Source organism: Cololabis saira, chromosome 14 (genome assembly GCF_033807715.1).
Source record: "Cololabis saira isolate AMF1-May2022 chromosome 14, fColSai1.1, whole genome shotgun sequence".
Taxonomy (NCBI): Eukaryota; Metazoa; Chordata; class Actinopteri; order Beloniformes; family Belonidae; genus Cololabis; species Cololabis saira.
In genome coordinates, this window is record NC_084600.1 from 41,076,142 (window position 1) to 41,091,661 (window position 15,520).

At 42.3% G+C, this 15,520-nt stretch overlaps 1 protein-coding gene across 1 annotated transcript in view; it reads right to left on the reverse strand.

Moving 5' to 3' along the window:
- hephl1b (hephaestin-like 1b) overlaps positions 1–15,520 on the reverse strand; it is a 54,332-nt gene that overhangs the window by 23,439 nt on the left and 15,373 nt on the right. The window contains exons 6-8 of the mRNA XM_061740626.1: positions 6,453–6,618; positions 4,258–4,394; positions 4,017–4,148 (exon numbers count right to left, since the gene is read on the reverse strand). Of these exons, the coding sequence (XP_061596610.1) occupies positions 4,017–4,148; positions 4,258–4,394; positions 6,453–6,618 (435 nt within the window). The remainder of the gene's footprint in view (positions 1–4,016; positions 4,149–4,257; positions 4,395–6,452; positions 6,619–15,520) is intronic.

The window sequence follows — 15,520 nt, forward strand, 5'->3', positions numbered from 1 at the left end:
ATTAGTATTATTATTATTATTGCACCCTGGTACACCCTTGAACTCCACAAAATGAAATCCCGTAAATGTCAACTCGAACGACTCAAAAAGTCTGGTTTAACTGTTCATCAACTAGCCTACACTGATCACCTCCACCAATACAAAGATGCCCTCAACTCAGCTCGCTCCACCTACTTCTCCAACATCATACACTCTGACTCCTCCAACCCAAAGGCTCTCTTCTCCACAATAAACAAACTTCTCAAACCCAGTGACACAATCTCCAACTCCTTCACAATCACCAAGTGCAACGCCTTTCTCTCATATTTCCAAAACAAAATTAACACCATCTATTCTACAGTAACCTGACCACCTTCACCACTCCCTCCACCCCCCCTCCCCCCTCGACCTCTCAGCCCCTGTCTCACTTCTCTCCCATGTCCCCAGCGCTGCTTTCCAGTCTCATGGTGGGCATGAAAACCTCTTCCTGTGCTCTGGACCCCATCCCATCCACATTTATAAAAAACTGTCTCCCAGCCATCTCCCCACTCATCATCAACATCATCAACTCCTCCTTCAGCTCTGGATCAGTCCCCGACACCCTCAAACTGGCAGCTGTCACCCCCCATCCTCAAAAAACCTGGACTCAACCCTGACACCATGAACAACTTCCGGCCCATTTCCAACCTCTCTTTCCTGTCTAAAATTCTGGAACGTGCCGTTGCCACTCAGCTCAACACCCACCTCATCTCAAATGATCTGTTTGAACCATTTCAATCTGATTTCCACTCACGCCAAAGCACAGAAACAGCCCTCATCAAAGTCACCAACGACCTCCTTCTCTCCTCAGACTCCGGCCACCTCAGCATTCTCCTTCTCCTTGACCTCACAGCAGCCTTCGACACCATCAGCCACACCATCCTTCTGGAATCATCTCTCAACATCACCGGCTCCACCCTCTTCTGGTTAAATTCATATCTCACTAACAGACACCAGTTCGTCAGCATCAACAACTGCACCTCCTCCACTGCCCCTCTGTCACAAGGCGTCCCCCAGGGTTCGGTGCTTGGTTCACTTCTCTTCATCCTCTATATGCTCCCCCTTGGAAACATCATCCGCCGCCATCACCTCCACTTCCACTGCTACGCTGACGACTGTCCAACTGTACATCTCCACCAAATCCCTCACCTCTGAACCCACTCTACCCTGAGCAACTGCCTCACTGAAATAAAATCATGGATGCACTCGAACTTCCTCCAACTCAACTGCAACAAATCAGACATGCTTATCATCGGCCCAAAATCCCTCACCAAAACCGCTCACAACTTTACCCTCACCATTGACAACTCCACTCTGTCCCCCTCCACTCACATCCGCAATCTCAGAGTTATTCTGGACAACAACCTCTCCTTCCAACACCATGTCAACCACATCGCAAGAACTGCTTTCTTCCACCTCAAAAATATTGCCCGTCTCCGTCCATCACTCTCCCTCTCTGCCGCTGAAACCTTGATCCACGCCTTCATCACCTCCAGACTCGACTACTGCAATAGCATCCTCTATGGCTCATCTTCCAAGGTCCTCAATAAACTTCAATACATTCAAAACTCTGCCGCCCGCCTGCTCACCCACAGCCGCTCCCGTGACCACATCACCCCAGTCCTCCAGAAGCTCCACTGGCTCCCCATCCCTCAACAGATCCATTTTAAAATCCTTCTCCTCGCCCACAAAGCCCTCCACAATCAGGACCCCTGCTACCTCACCGACCTGCTCCACCGTCACAATCCCTCCCGCAGCCTCCGCTCCTCTGACGCCAACCTCCTGTCCCTTCCAGTCAGAACCAAGCACCGGACCTGGTACTATAACTGGTACTACCAACCTCCTGTACCCTCCAGTCAGAACCAAGCACTGGACCTGGGGTGACAGAGCCTTCTCCATCGCTGCTCCCACCCTCTGGAACTCCCTCCCCAAACACATCCGTGACTGTACAGACGTCCTAATATTCAAATCCCATCTCAAAACTCACCTTTATAGAACTGCTTTTAATGTGTGATTAATGTGCCATGTCATGTAATTAGGGATGGGAATTGATAAGATTTTTTCGATTCCGATTCCATTTTCGATTCTGCTTAACGATTCGATTCTTTATCGATTCTCTTATCGATTCTCATTTGGAAAAAAGGAGAAGAAACAATTTTAGTATCAACTTTGTTTTAATAAAACAAAGTTGATACTAAAATTGTTTCTTTGTTTCAATTTCTTTGTTCCTCTGATCTTTTTTGTTCAAAGATATAAAACTTTTATATCTTTGAACAAAAAAAATATAAGTGAGGTCTTAAGATGCCCCCAGCCTTGGGCTCCTCCATGGTGCCAGGGGGTCCCCACAAAATGATTTGTAATATACAGTAAAATATGTATTTAATATAAAATAATAATAATAAAATATTCTTCTGTAGAAATGAACTAAAAACAACAAATTTGTAGCAATTACACAAGAATGTCCAGTAACATGTTCAACACCACAAACTTAGTCACTGCTGGTGACATTCATCTATTCTGGCCTGATACTCTTCCCTGCCTTGATGAAAGGAGAAGCTAGTGGTAGATGCTCTTTAACTTCTCCATAGATGAGCTGACGAGCTGCAGCTGTGTCATGTAGCCGCGAACCCTACGCCATAGGCTCTGCGTTGGTGTAACGCGGAACCATAAATCAGCCTTACCACACGCCGGCTGACTCTGCGCTCCCAGCGCACCAGCCGGCAAAGTCCTAACAGTTTCCCCCCTTTGTTAAAATGTCCACATTGCAAGAATTGTCGCCCTGTTGTCATCCTTTTTGGTAAAATGTAACCAAACTTTAGAGCGTTTATGACGCTTTGTCCCCGTGTTTTCCTGGTGGGCGTGAATGCGCACGTTCCGCAACGTGCTTGGTGACGTCATTTGCGCCCACTGGAATCGATAAGGGAATCGTTTGCGAAAAAGGCAAACGATTCCTAGGAATTGAAACACTGGGAACCGGTTCTCAACAAGACCCGGTTCTCGATTCCCATCCATGTACTGTCCTGTGTGTCACGACTGGTGTGGTGAGGACCCAGATGCAGGAGAGCGAGAGGCAGGAGTTCAACAAAAAAAGGGTTTATTCCACAAAAAGGCAAGGACCAAAAACCAAAGCGCTGCTTAGCAGGATCAATAACACAGAAACAGAGATAAAAAAACTGGAGGAAAAACTTGGCAGGTCACATGGAGGAAAGCACAGTACGGAACCACAAGGAGCAAGGGAATGACAAGACCAGATATACACAGGGGATAACGAGACACAGGTGTGAACAATCAGGGCAGATGGGACACAGGCGGGGCAAAACAGAAACAAACTGGGGGAAATGTCAACCACTGACACTGTGTCATGTAATTGTCCTATGTGTACAGCTTTTATGATTTTTATACTATTGTAAAGTGTCTTTAGTGTCGTTGAGTGTACTGCTTTTATGATTTTTACTAATGTAAAGCGTCTTTGAGTGCCTTGAAAAGCGCTATACAAATAAAATGTATTATTAGTATCATTATTATTATTACAGACCAACGGATGCAGAGTTTTGTTACATTCTCCAGATTCCCTGAATCTTTTGATTATATCGTACATTGCAGAGGACAAGATGTTCAAAGTCTTTGCAAAGTTGTGCTGAGGAGAATTATTCTGAAATAGTTTTGTGATTTTTTGATGCAGTTTTTTTGCAGATTAGTGAACTTCCACCAGTATGTACTTATGAGAAACTTCCCCTTCCCCCTCACAAATTATTGCGATAGCCGCTACTACTGTTAAGAAACTGGTCGGATTCCCCTTTTCCTTTGAGATAATATTTTTCAAGAAATGGTCAAATGTCTCACTTTCAGCATGTGTTCAATTAACTCTCTTCAATTGTGGATAAAATATGAGTTTAAGAGTTTTTAAATAACATTTTACACAGAATTCTGACTTTTAGGAGTTGGGGTAGCTCTGTCTTGACTAAGACATCTCTAACATCAGAGAGACGCTCCCTCACCATCTTCATAGCTGCTTCCCTGGAACTGTTTGTCATAGTGAAGTCCGTGGGGCTGGATACTGTAGTTCATGTCAGCCTTGTTCATGAATGTCACTTTCAGAGTGTCTCCTTCCTCTGCCCGCAGGACTGGACCTGAAGATAAGATGTGTTTATAAACTGGGTGACAAACAAAAGCCACTCATAAAAGATGCCAGAGACAAAGGAGAGACTGGGACTTTCTTGCAACAGAAGGAGGTTTTACCCAGGATTCCCAAGTGTTTGGACTCAGGTGTTGATTTTGCAGTGGAGAAAGTTTCGTCTGTGTACTCTCGGTATATCACTTTCATGTATACCCCACCGATCCGGCCACGATTCTTCCCAAAAAAAACCTCTGATGCACTATGAGAGGAGAGAGTGGGTTGGGGGAGGGAAGGACGGAGATGGAAGTTACATTCATGAAGGCATTTACGATTTCCTGATAGAGGGAAACTGAACTTTAGAAATGAGTAAGCGCACACAGCAGCGTCATTATGTCAGGAAAAGGGACGCTAACAATGACGGGAAAACCTGAATCACTGCATCAGTCACTCATCGGGAGGCCGGACAGACGAGAAGCCTGTCAGAGTTAAGACGAATGGCAGACGTGAAAAGGCCTGATTATGCAACAAAACAAAGCTGGCCTGTGGATTCAGCTTGTGGAGGGTTTCATTTCAATTTCAATCACTCTCAGCTGAATAGAGGGAATGCGCATGACGTCACAGATGCGGCTTACGCCCACTGAGTGTCAGAAAGACTGAGTGTCAGCGTAAACTTTCAGTTTGAGCAACTGGAAAACATCTAAAATGGGAAAGAGCTGTTGTGCGATCGACTGTACTCACAGATTTAGCAAGAAATCAGAGTTATCGTTTTGCAGACTACCGAAAAATAAGCTTAAGAGAGACAAATGGATCGCAGAAACAACTGGATTCCAGGCACAGAAACGTGGATTTGCGGTTCCCATTTTGTATCAGATAATGTTGGATTTTTGGGTAGCTAACGTTAAACGGTCAAATCATAAAGTTCGGTGTCCTCATCACTTTAATTTCTACAACAAGTCCTGCCTTGAAGTCGGACCAAGCGTCAAGACTTTTGTAAGCCTTCAAGCTTTGCTTCGTGTATTTCCCCGGCGTAGAAATTAAGTACATATAAATATCAGGAAACTGGATTTGTGGCCAAATATTAATGTCCATGGACCACTGGTTCTTGGTAACTGTACCAAATATTAATGTCCATGGACCACTGGTTCTTGGTAACTGTACCAAATATTAATGTCCATGGACCACTGGTTCTTGGGGTAAATGTACGGGTCACTGTCAAGTCCAACTGACACTAATTTAAGCTGATAATCGGCTGTTATCCCGTCTTCTCCACTAGTTGCAGACATTTTTGCTGATGTTTTTGCCACTCAGTGTGAGTAAGAGGGCTGGTCCAGCGGGGAAGTGACGTCAATGCAAACCCTCTATACCAGGGGTGTCAAACTTATTTTGCTTGGCGGGCCGGATTTGAGCAATTTCTTTCTCGCGGGCCGCACGCTCAAAATAACAAAAACGGTGCGGAAATTTTTTTCTATAATTCTTTTTTTTTTTACTATTGTTATCTAATCCAATATCAGTTTAGTTATTATAAACTGATATTTATAATATATTTAGAATATTTAGTTCTTGAAATTTCTCGTTTTTTTTTCAAATTATGTAAGATACTTTTAATATCATTTTACAAAGATAAACAGAAACAAGTATGTTTTTTTTTTATATTTTGCTTTTTTATAGGAAATTTAATTAAAAGCAAAATCTTTCTTATTACATCCGAGAGTGTTTCTTTGTGATTTAGAGATTTTTCCAGTACAATTAAGTTTATTTATTTTAAAAAATTGGCGCAGATATTTACGCCAGTGTGCCCAAAAAGTCAGAACTTTTAACTGTTTTACTTTGTCACTATCCTCGTATTCAAAACTGAAATCCTCCGAATAAATATCTTCTATCATCTTTCATAACATCTTTCTTCTATCATGTAGTAGTGATATTTTTCCTGCGAAAAATATATAATAGTAGTCAGTTAATAAAAATAAACGACCGTCTACAAAGAAATAAAATCTGCAAATGCATTCTAGAAAATTAAAAAAATGTCGAAAACTGCTCTATTTGTGGAATAACGATGGATTTGTAGAAGAAATATATTATGGGATATGCTGCGATTCATGGCAATTATTTATGCCTTCCTTTTTAGTAAATTAACATTTTGTTTTTTTGCGTTGGAAACTTCTCGCCACACGCATGAAAATCTCTCTCGGGCCGAACATTTGACACCCCTGCTCTATACCCTCTAAACTTGCATTTTTTTGGTGCCACTCTTTTGCCACAGTTTAGATCTCAGACCTCCGTATGCGACTCATCGTATCATCCCATCTCGTCCACCCACCTTTGCTCAAGAAGAGGCACATTGCTCATCAAATCCTTTTCTGAGGACGCGTAGTTCCACTTGACTTTTTCGGCCGCCAGGTAGAAATTCCTCACAACTCCACTTTTGGCCGTGGGACCGGCCTCGTGTTTGCACTTCTTCACGGTGTAAAAGGCCTGCATCCCAGCTGGGGGGAAAAACAGAAACACAGGCACAAAACACGATTTACATGAACAGAAAACTATTTTTATCATATATAATGAACCTAACTAACATTAAATGATCAACTTGATTATTTTAGAATATGAAGATATTCCCAGAAAGGCTATTGTCAAAGGACTGGTACTGGACGTGTCAGCATTGTACTGTAACTACTTGATGAAAAAGCACTTGGTACTCCCATACTTCACGTGTTGTGTTGAAGTTTGGGGAAACAGTTACTAATGCACAATTAATCCATTAGTCACATTACAGAAACGAGCAGTGCGAATCATTCACACGGTTGGATTTCTAGAACTCATATTTTGTTCATTCAGTCATTACAAATCCATGATCTTGTAAAACATTACACATCAATAATCTTATTTAAAGCATTCAACAAATTACTACCAAGTAACATACAAGATTTCTTTCACAATTCGGGAGAGAACTCATAATTTGAAAGGATATGGAGATTTTAAAATACCTAAAGTTTGAACCAGTACCTTCTGGTATTGTTGTTCTTACCATTTCTGGTATGTATTATAAATGTATTATAAATGTAAGTTAACAGTTAACTTTCACCCGTGGTGACGATATACATCGTTCCTAATTTTATTTTATTTTTTAAATATTTTTATTAGGGGGTAAGGCACAGTAGAACAGGAATCAATTACACATTTACATTGAGTATCATATTATTTCTGTATGGCAATCTACAATATTTAGGATATTTGACACCATAACAATACTGTGCATCTCGATGAAATGAGAAAAAGATATACGGTCGACCTCATAGGATGTTTTTCTTGATTTAGGAACCGAACATTACACAATTCAACAAAAATAATGATAATTAAAGCTGCAAGCAGCGATGAACGGGCCCTCGCACTCACGGCCACCGCCCCCCATAAGCATATCAGAAATGACACCACCCACGACTTCCTATGTCAAACCATTCAAAAGTTATAGCAGAACATCGGGACAACCAATCAGAAGAAGGGGCGGGGCTAATTCAGGCCAACGAAGCTTAAGGACTCATTACAGAGTCCCATGACACCACCCACGACTTCCTATGTCAAACCATTCAAAAGTTATGGCAGAGAAAAGTTTTCTAGGGGGCGCTGTTGAGCCGTTAGGCCACGCCCATTAATGCAAACCATGAAATATCAAATTTATCACCAGGCCTGGCTTGCATGCCAAATTTGGTGCTTTTTGGAGAACTATCAAATATGGACCAATCAGATGAAGGGGGGGCGCGCCTTTTGGCGTCTAGCGTCGCCACGGTAACACTTTTGAAAGAGAAAAGTAATGCGCGTAGTCACAGGATGGAGACGCATATTTTGATGTATAAGACACCTGGATGAACGTTACGGTTCGGGCCGTATTAATTGCCAAAGTATGCCATAAATTGCGCCAAAATTACACAATTAATTCAAAATAGCAGACTTCCTGTTCGGTTTCGGCCATGGCGCCAAGAGACTTTTCTTTAAGTTGCGACATGATACAGGTGTGTACCGATTTTGGTGCATGTACGTCAAACCGTATTGTGGGGCTTGAGGCACAAAGTTTTCCGGGGGGCGCTGTTGAGCCATTTTGCCACGCCCATTAATGTAAACCATTAAATATCAAATTTATCACCAGGCCTGGCTTGCATGCAAAATTTGGTGACTTTTGGAGAACTATCAAATATGGACCAATCAGATGAAGGGGGGCACGCTTTTTGGCGTCTAGCGTCGCCACGGTAACACTTTTGAAAGAGAAAAGTAATGCGCGTAGTTGCAAGATGAAGACGCACATTTTGATGTATAACACACCTGGGTGCACGTTATGGTCCGGGCCGTATTAATTCTCGAAGGAATGGCTCATATTGCTCCAAAATTATGCGATTAATTCAGAATGTTCAAAATGGCCAACTTCCTGTATGGTTTCGGCCATGGCGCCAGGAGACTTTTCTTTAAGTTGCGACATGATACAGGTGTGTAACGATTTTCGTTCATGTACGTCACACTGTATTCTGGGGCTTGAGGCACAAAGTTTTTTCTGTCTGAACCAACCAGATGAAGGGTGGGCGCGCTTTTTGGCGTCTAGCGTCGCCACGGTAACGCTTTTGAAAGAGAAAAGTAATGCCTGTTGTCGCAGGATGGAGACGCACATTTTGATGTATAACACACTTGGGGGCACATTACGGTTCGGGCTGAATTAACTGCCGAAGGAATGGCATAAATTGCGCCAAAGTGACACGATTAATTCAAAATGGCCGACTTCCTGTTTGGTTTCGGCCATGTCGCCAAGAGACTTTTCTTTAAGTTGTGCCATGATACAGGTGTGTAGCGATTTTCGTGCATGTACGTCAAACCGTATTGTGGGGCTTGAGTCACAAAGTTTTCCGGGGGGCGCTGTTGAGCCATTTTGCCACGCCCATTAATGTAAACCATTAAATATCAAATTTTTCGCCAGGCCTGACTTGCATGCAAAATTTGGTGACTTTTTGGGCACGTTTAGGGGGGCAAAAAGGCCCTCCTTTCGTCAGAAGAAAAAAGAAAAAAAATTCCTACAGATACAATAGGGCCTTCGCACTGAAGGTGCTCGGGCCCTAATTAAAGCTGCAAGCAGCGATGAACGGGCCCTCGCACTCACGGCCACCGCCCCCCATAAGCATATCAGAAAAGACACCACCCACGACTTTCTATGTCAAACCATTCAAAAGTTATAGCAGGAAAAAGGGACAACCAATCAGAAGAAGGGGCGGGGCTAATTCAGGCCAATGAAGTTCAAGGACTCCATACAGAGTCTGATGACACCAGCCACGACTCTCTATGTCAAACCATTCAAAGGTTATAGCAGAAAAAAGGGACAACCAATCAGAAGAAGGGGCGGGGCTAATGTTCACCAATTATGGTCAAGGACTCAATACCGAGTCCGATGACACCACCCACGACTCATTATGTCAAACCTTTCAAAAGTTATGGCAGAGAAAAGTATTCTAGGGGGCGCTGTTGAGCCGTTAGGCCACGCCCATTAATGCAAACCATGAAATATCAAATTTATCGCCAGGCCTGGCTTGCATGCAAAATTTGGTGACTTTTGGAGAACTATCAAATATGGACCAATCACATGAAGGGGAGGCGCGCTTTTTGGCGTCTAGCGTCGCCACGGTAACACTTTTGAAAGAGAAAAGTAATGCGTGTAGTCGCAAGATGGAGACGCACATTTTGAGGTATAACACACCTGGGTGCACGTTACGGTTCGGGCCGTATTAACGGCCGAAGGAATGGCATTAATTGCGCCAAAATTACACAATTAATTCAAAATGGCTGACTTCCTGTTCGGTTTCGGCCATGGCACCAAGAGACTTTTCTTTAAGTTGTGCCATGATACAGGTGTGTACCGATTTTCGTGCATGTACGTCAAACCGTATTGTGGGGCTCGAGGCACAAAGTTTTCTGGGGGGCGCTGTTGAGCCATTTTGCCACGCCCATTAATACAAACCATGAAATATCAAATTTATCGCCAGGCCTGACTTGCATGCAAAATTTGGTGACTTTTGGGGAACTATCAAATATGGACCAATCAGATGAAGGGGGGCGCGCCTTATGGCATCTAGCATCGCCACGGTAACACTTTTGAAAGATAAAAGTAATGCGCGTAGTCGCAGGATGGAGACGCACATTTTGATGTATAACACATCTGGGTTCACGTTACGATTCGGGCCGTATTAATTCTCGAAGGAATGGCATAAATTGCTCCAAAATTACGCGATTAATTCAGAATGTTCAAAATGGCTTACTTCCTGTTCGGTTTCGGCCATGGGGCCAAGAGACTTTTCTTTAAGTTGCGACATGATACAGGTGTGTACCGATTTTCGTTCATGTACGTCAAACCGTATTATGGGGCTTGAGGCGCAAAGTTTTTTCTGTCTGAACCAACCAGATGAAGGGTGGGCGCGCTTTTTGGCGTCTAGCGTCGCCACGGTAACGCTTTTGAAAGAAAAAAGTAATGCGTGGTGTCGCAGGATGGAGACGCACGTTTTGATGTATAACACACTTGGGTGCACGTTACGGTTCGGGCCGTATTAACTGCCGAAGGAATGGCATAAATTGCGCCAAAGTGAAATGATTAATTCAAAATGGCTGACTTCCTGTTTGGTTTCGGCCATGTCGCCAAGAGACTTTTCTTTAAGTTGTGTGCTGATACAGGTGTGTAGCGATTTTCGTGCATGTACGTCAAACCGTATTGTGGGGCTTGAGTCACAAAGTTTTCCGGGGGGGCGCTGTTGAGCCATTTTGCCATGCCCATTAATGTAAACCATTAAATATCAAATTTTTCGCCAGGCCTGACTTGCATGCAAAATTTGGTGACTTTTTGGGCACGTTTAGGGGGGCAAAAAGGCCCTCCTTTCGTCAGAAGAAAGAAAGAAAGAAAGAAAGAAAGAAAGAAAGAAAGAAAGAAAAATTCCTACAGATACAATAGGGCCTTCGCACTGAAGGTGCTCGGGCCCTAAATATATAACTGAAAATTATTTTAAGTAATAATTAAGTATTAAAGCTACACAGTATACATTAGAAAATAGATGGATAAAAAGGAAAACAAACAAAAAAACAAAGCAAAACCAAAAAACAACCCAAAAAAAAGAAAGAAAAAGAAAAAAAAGAAAAAATAAAAATAAATAAAAAGGAAGAAGAAAGAGAGAAAAGAGAGAAGAGAGAGAGGGGGGTTCTGTCAATCAGGGGGCAGGGACTGGAGAGAGTGGAAGAATGTAAGAAAGGGAAGACACTTATTATAAAATTTGTAAGAGCTACCGTTCACTGAGTATCTGATCTTTTCCAGCTTCAGAAAAGACATGGTATCGTTGAGCCACTGAGTACTAGAGTACTCTAGGTACTAGTACTAGAGTACTCTAGGTACTAGTACTAGAGTACTCTAGGTACTAGTACTAGAGGAGCCTTAGTCGACTTCCAGTGGAGAAGCAGGAGGCGTCTCGCCAGTAAGGAAGTAAAAGCTAAAATGTCTAGTTGAAGTAAACCGGCTCTGGTTCCTCTGAGAGCCCGGATACGGCAACATGAGGGGAGACTTTTATAATCACTGAAAGTATGTTTGACATAGTGTCAAAATAATTCAACCAAAAGCGAGAAAGTAGTGGAAAAGAGTAGAAAATATGGGTTAAATTGCAGGATGAGGCATGACATTTGTCAGTGATACTGGGATAGATCTGTGAGTCGAGCTTTAAAAAAGTTGACTCTAAACAGCACTTTAAACTGTATAAGTGTAAGACGAGCGCAGGATGAACTTGTGTAAATGTTTTTAAGAGCTGTGTCCCAGCAGTTATCCTCCAAGTTTAGACCCAGTTCATCTTCCCAGGCGATCCTAACTTTAGTAACTGGAGAGAAATCGAAAGACTTTGGAGATCAGTGATTTTTGAAGTGGATCGTGGTTTAAAAGCAACTTCCACTGTAGAGTCGGTGGAGAGGAGGGAATAACTGGGTACAAAGCTTTAGCGCAGTGTCACATTCTTCCTAATTTTACACATTGTGGTTATGTGGTTATTGTGAGGCTCTTAAGACAATTGATGTTAAGTTTTATGTGTCGATTGGACAAATCAGAGAACCACATAATTGAAGCTTTAGTCAGCCCTTTGAAAAGCTGCTATAGATTCACCTCTAGGATAAGGTGGCATTGCTGCAATAGCTTGTATGTTTTATAAATTGAATATTTTGTATATACAAGCAATAGCTTGTATGTCTTATAAATGTATATTTAGGGCCCGAGCACCTTCAGTGCGAAGGCCCTATTGTATCTGTAGGAATTTTTCTTTTTTCTTTTTTCTTTTTTCTTTCTTTCTTCTGACGAAAGGAGGGCCTTTTTGCCCCCCTAAACGTCCCCAAAAAGTCACCAAATTTTGCATGCAAGTCAGGCCTGGCGAAAAATTTGATATTTAATGGTTTACATTAATGGGCGTGCCAAAATGGCTCAACAGCGCCCCCCGGAAAACTTTGTGCCTCAAGCCCCACAATACGGTTTGACGTACATGCACGAAAATCGCTACACACCTGTATCAGTACACAACTTAAAGAAAAGTCTCTTGGCGACATGGCCGAAACCGAACAGGAAGTCGGACATTTTGAATTAATCGTGTCACTTTGGCGCAATTTATGCCATTCCTTCGGCAGTTAATACGGCCCGAACCGTAACGTGCCCCCAAGTGTGTTATACATCAAAATGTGCGTCTCCATCCTGCGACAACACGCATTACTTTTCTCTTTCAAAAGCGTTACCGTGGCGACGCTAGACGCCAAAAAGCGCGCCCACCCTTCATCTGATTCGTTCAGACAGAAAAAACTTTGCGCCTCAAGCCCCATAATACGGTTTGACGTACATGAACGAAAATCGGTACACACCTGTATCATGTCGCAACTTAAAGAAAAGTCTCTTGGCGCCATGGCCGAAACCGAACAGGAAGTCGGCCATTTTGAACATTCTGAATTAATCACGTAATTTTGGAGCAATATATGCCATTCCTTCGAGAATTAATACGGCCCGAACCGTAACGTGCACCCAGGTGTGTTATACATCAAAATATGCGTCTCCATCCTGCGACTACGCGCATTACTTTTCTCTTTCAAAAGTGTTACTGTGGCGACGCTAGACGCCAAAAAGCGCGTCCCCCTTTCATCTGATTGGTTCATATTTGATAGTTCCCCAAAAGGCACCAAATTTGGCATGCAAGCCAGGCCTGGCGATAAATTTGATATTTAATGGTTTGCATTAATGGGCGTGGCAAAATGGCTCAACAGCGCCACCTGGAAAACTTTGTGCCTCAAGCCCCACAATACGGTTTGACGTACATGCACGAAAATCGGTACACACCTGTATCATGTCGCAACTTAAAGAAAAGTCTCTTGGCGCCATGGCCAAAACCGAACAGGATGTCGGCCATTTTGAATTAATTGTGTAATTTTGGCGCAATTTACGCCATTCCTTCGGCAATTAATACCGCCCAAACCATAACGTGCACCCAGGTGTGTTATACATCAAAATGTGCGTCTCCACCCAGCGACTACACACATTACTTTTCTCTTTCAAAAGTGTTACCGTGGCGACGCTAGACGCCAAAAAGCGCGCCCCCCTTCATCTGATTGGTCCATATTTGATAGTTCTCCAAAAGTCATCAAATTTTGCATGCAAGCCAGGCCTGGCAATAAATTTGATATTTCATGGTTTGCATTAATGGGCGTGGCAAAATGGCTCAACAGCGCCACCTGGAAAACTTTTCTCTGCCATAACTTTTGAATGGTATGACATAAAGAGTCGTGGGTGGTGTCATGGGACTCGGTATTGAGTCCTTGACCTTCGTTGGCCTTAATTAGCCCCGCCCCTTCTTCTGATTGGTTGTCCCTTTTTTCTGCTATAACTTTTGAATGGTTTGACATAGGAAGTCGTGGGTGGTGTCATGTCTGATATGCTTATGGGGGGCGGTGGCTGTGAGTGCGAGGGCCCGTTCATCGCTGCTTGCAGCTTTAATTTGTATTTCTTTTTTATACGTTTTATATTGTATTATCCTTATATGGACCTGTGTCTGCAATAAAGTTGATTAAATTATGAAATGCAAATACTGTAGAATAATTTTATCATAATTTGATATTGGTCTTTTGTTCATTATTCGTTCGTTCGTTCGTTTTTATTTATTTCGAACATGTATATGTTGAAAAAAAGATAAGAGAAACAAATACAGGTGGGCATTCCGCCACATAAAGAAGAAAAAAAAAACCACATCAAAAAACATATTTCAGTTACATGTTCGAAAAGGAGTGGGAGGAAATATAAACTTATTCAATCCCACCCCCTTTCCACAACTAAACATAAATTATATGCCTGTATTTACGCTTTATACTCTACACTAAATATAATCTACAATAAATATAATATAACTATGATATAAATATACTATGACTATGATATAAATATAACTATGATATAAATATAATACGTATATCTATACAAACATAAAAAGACAGCATGACTAAATAGCAAAACACACTGGTGATCTTTAAACAGTCTTCATTTTTATACCTCAAATAAACTGTCTTTATATTTCTTTTTAAATTCAATTATTTTTAAATTAAATTATTAAATAATTTTTAAACAAAATTATTCTGGTTTAAATGTTAAAACAGGAGGAAGCCTTAAAAATCTGTCAAGTTATTGATGAGAAACAGGGGTGGGATTAAATACGTTTTCTTTTCCCACTCCCTTTCGAGTGTTAATGAATTAATTTGAACATTGAACCTGCACGTCTACTGTTAAAGGTTTTTGCTAGTTTTTCTGCTGCACGCAGGTCACTTATGTTGTAAAAATGTTTGAAATAAATACAGTATGAACCTAACTGAACTGAACTGTGCTGTGCAAGCACAGTAAACGTATGAGTCAGTACCATGCTGGCTCATCCTGCTCAATGTCCAGTGGACTTTGGACGCATCCTGGCATTCTTCTAATACAACCACACAGCCTGCTGTGGGAATTCTCCCGACACAAAGCAGCGGTGCCCACCCCCAGAGCTGCATTCTCCCCGTCAGCAACTCCTCACTACCGGCTACAGCCGTGTCTCCCAACCCGGGGTCAGAGGTCTCTGGGGGCGCGAAACTTTGTCTGCTTTGAGGATATGCAGTTGTAAAAATTATATTGGCACATGTTAAAGGGGATCTATTATGGCATTTAATCCCTATTTTAAACAGGCCTTGAATGTCTTAAAAACAAGCTTTTGATTGTTTTTGCTAAATAAATGAGAAATTCAGCCTCTGAGCCATGTCTTAGGCCCAGTCCCAATCCCCCCCTAGTCCTACTTTTCAGTCCTACCCCTAAATTTTGCGCGTTCCCGTGAGGGTAGTGGTGTC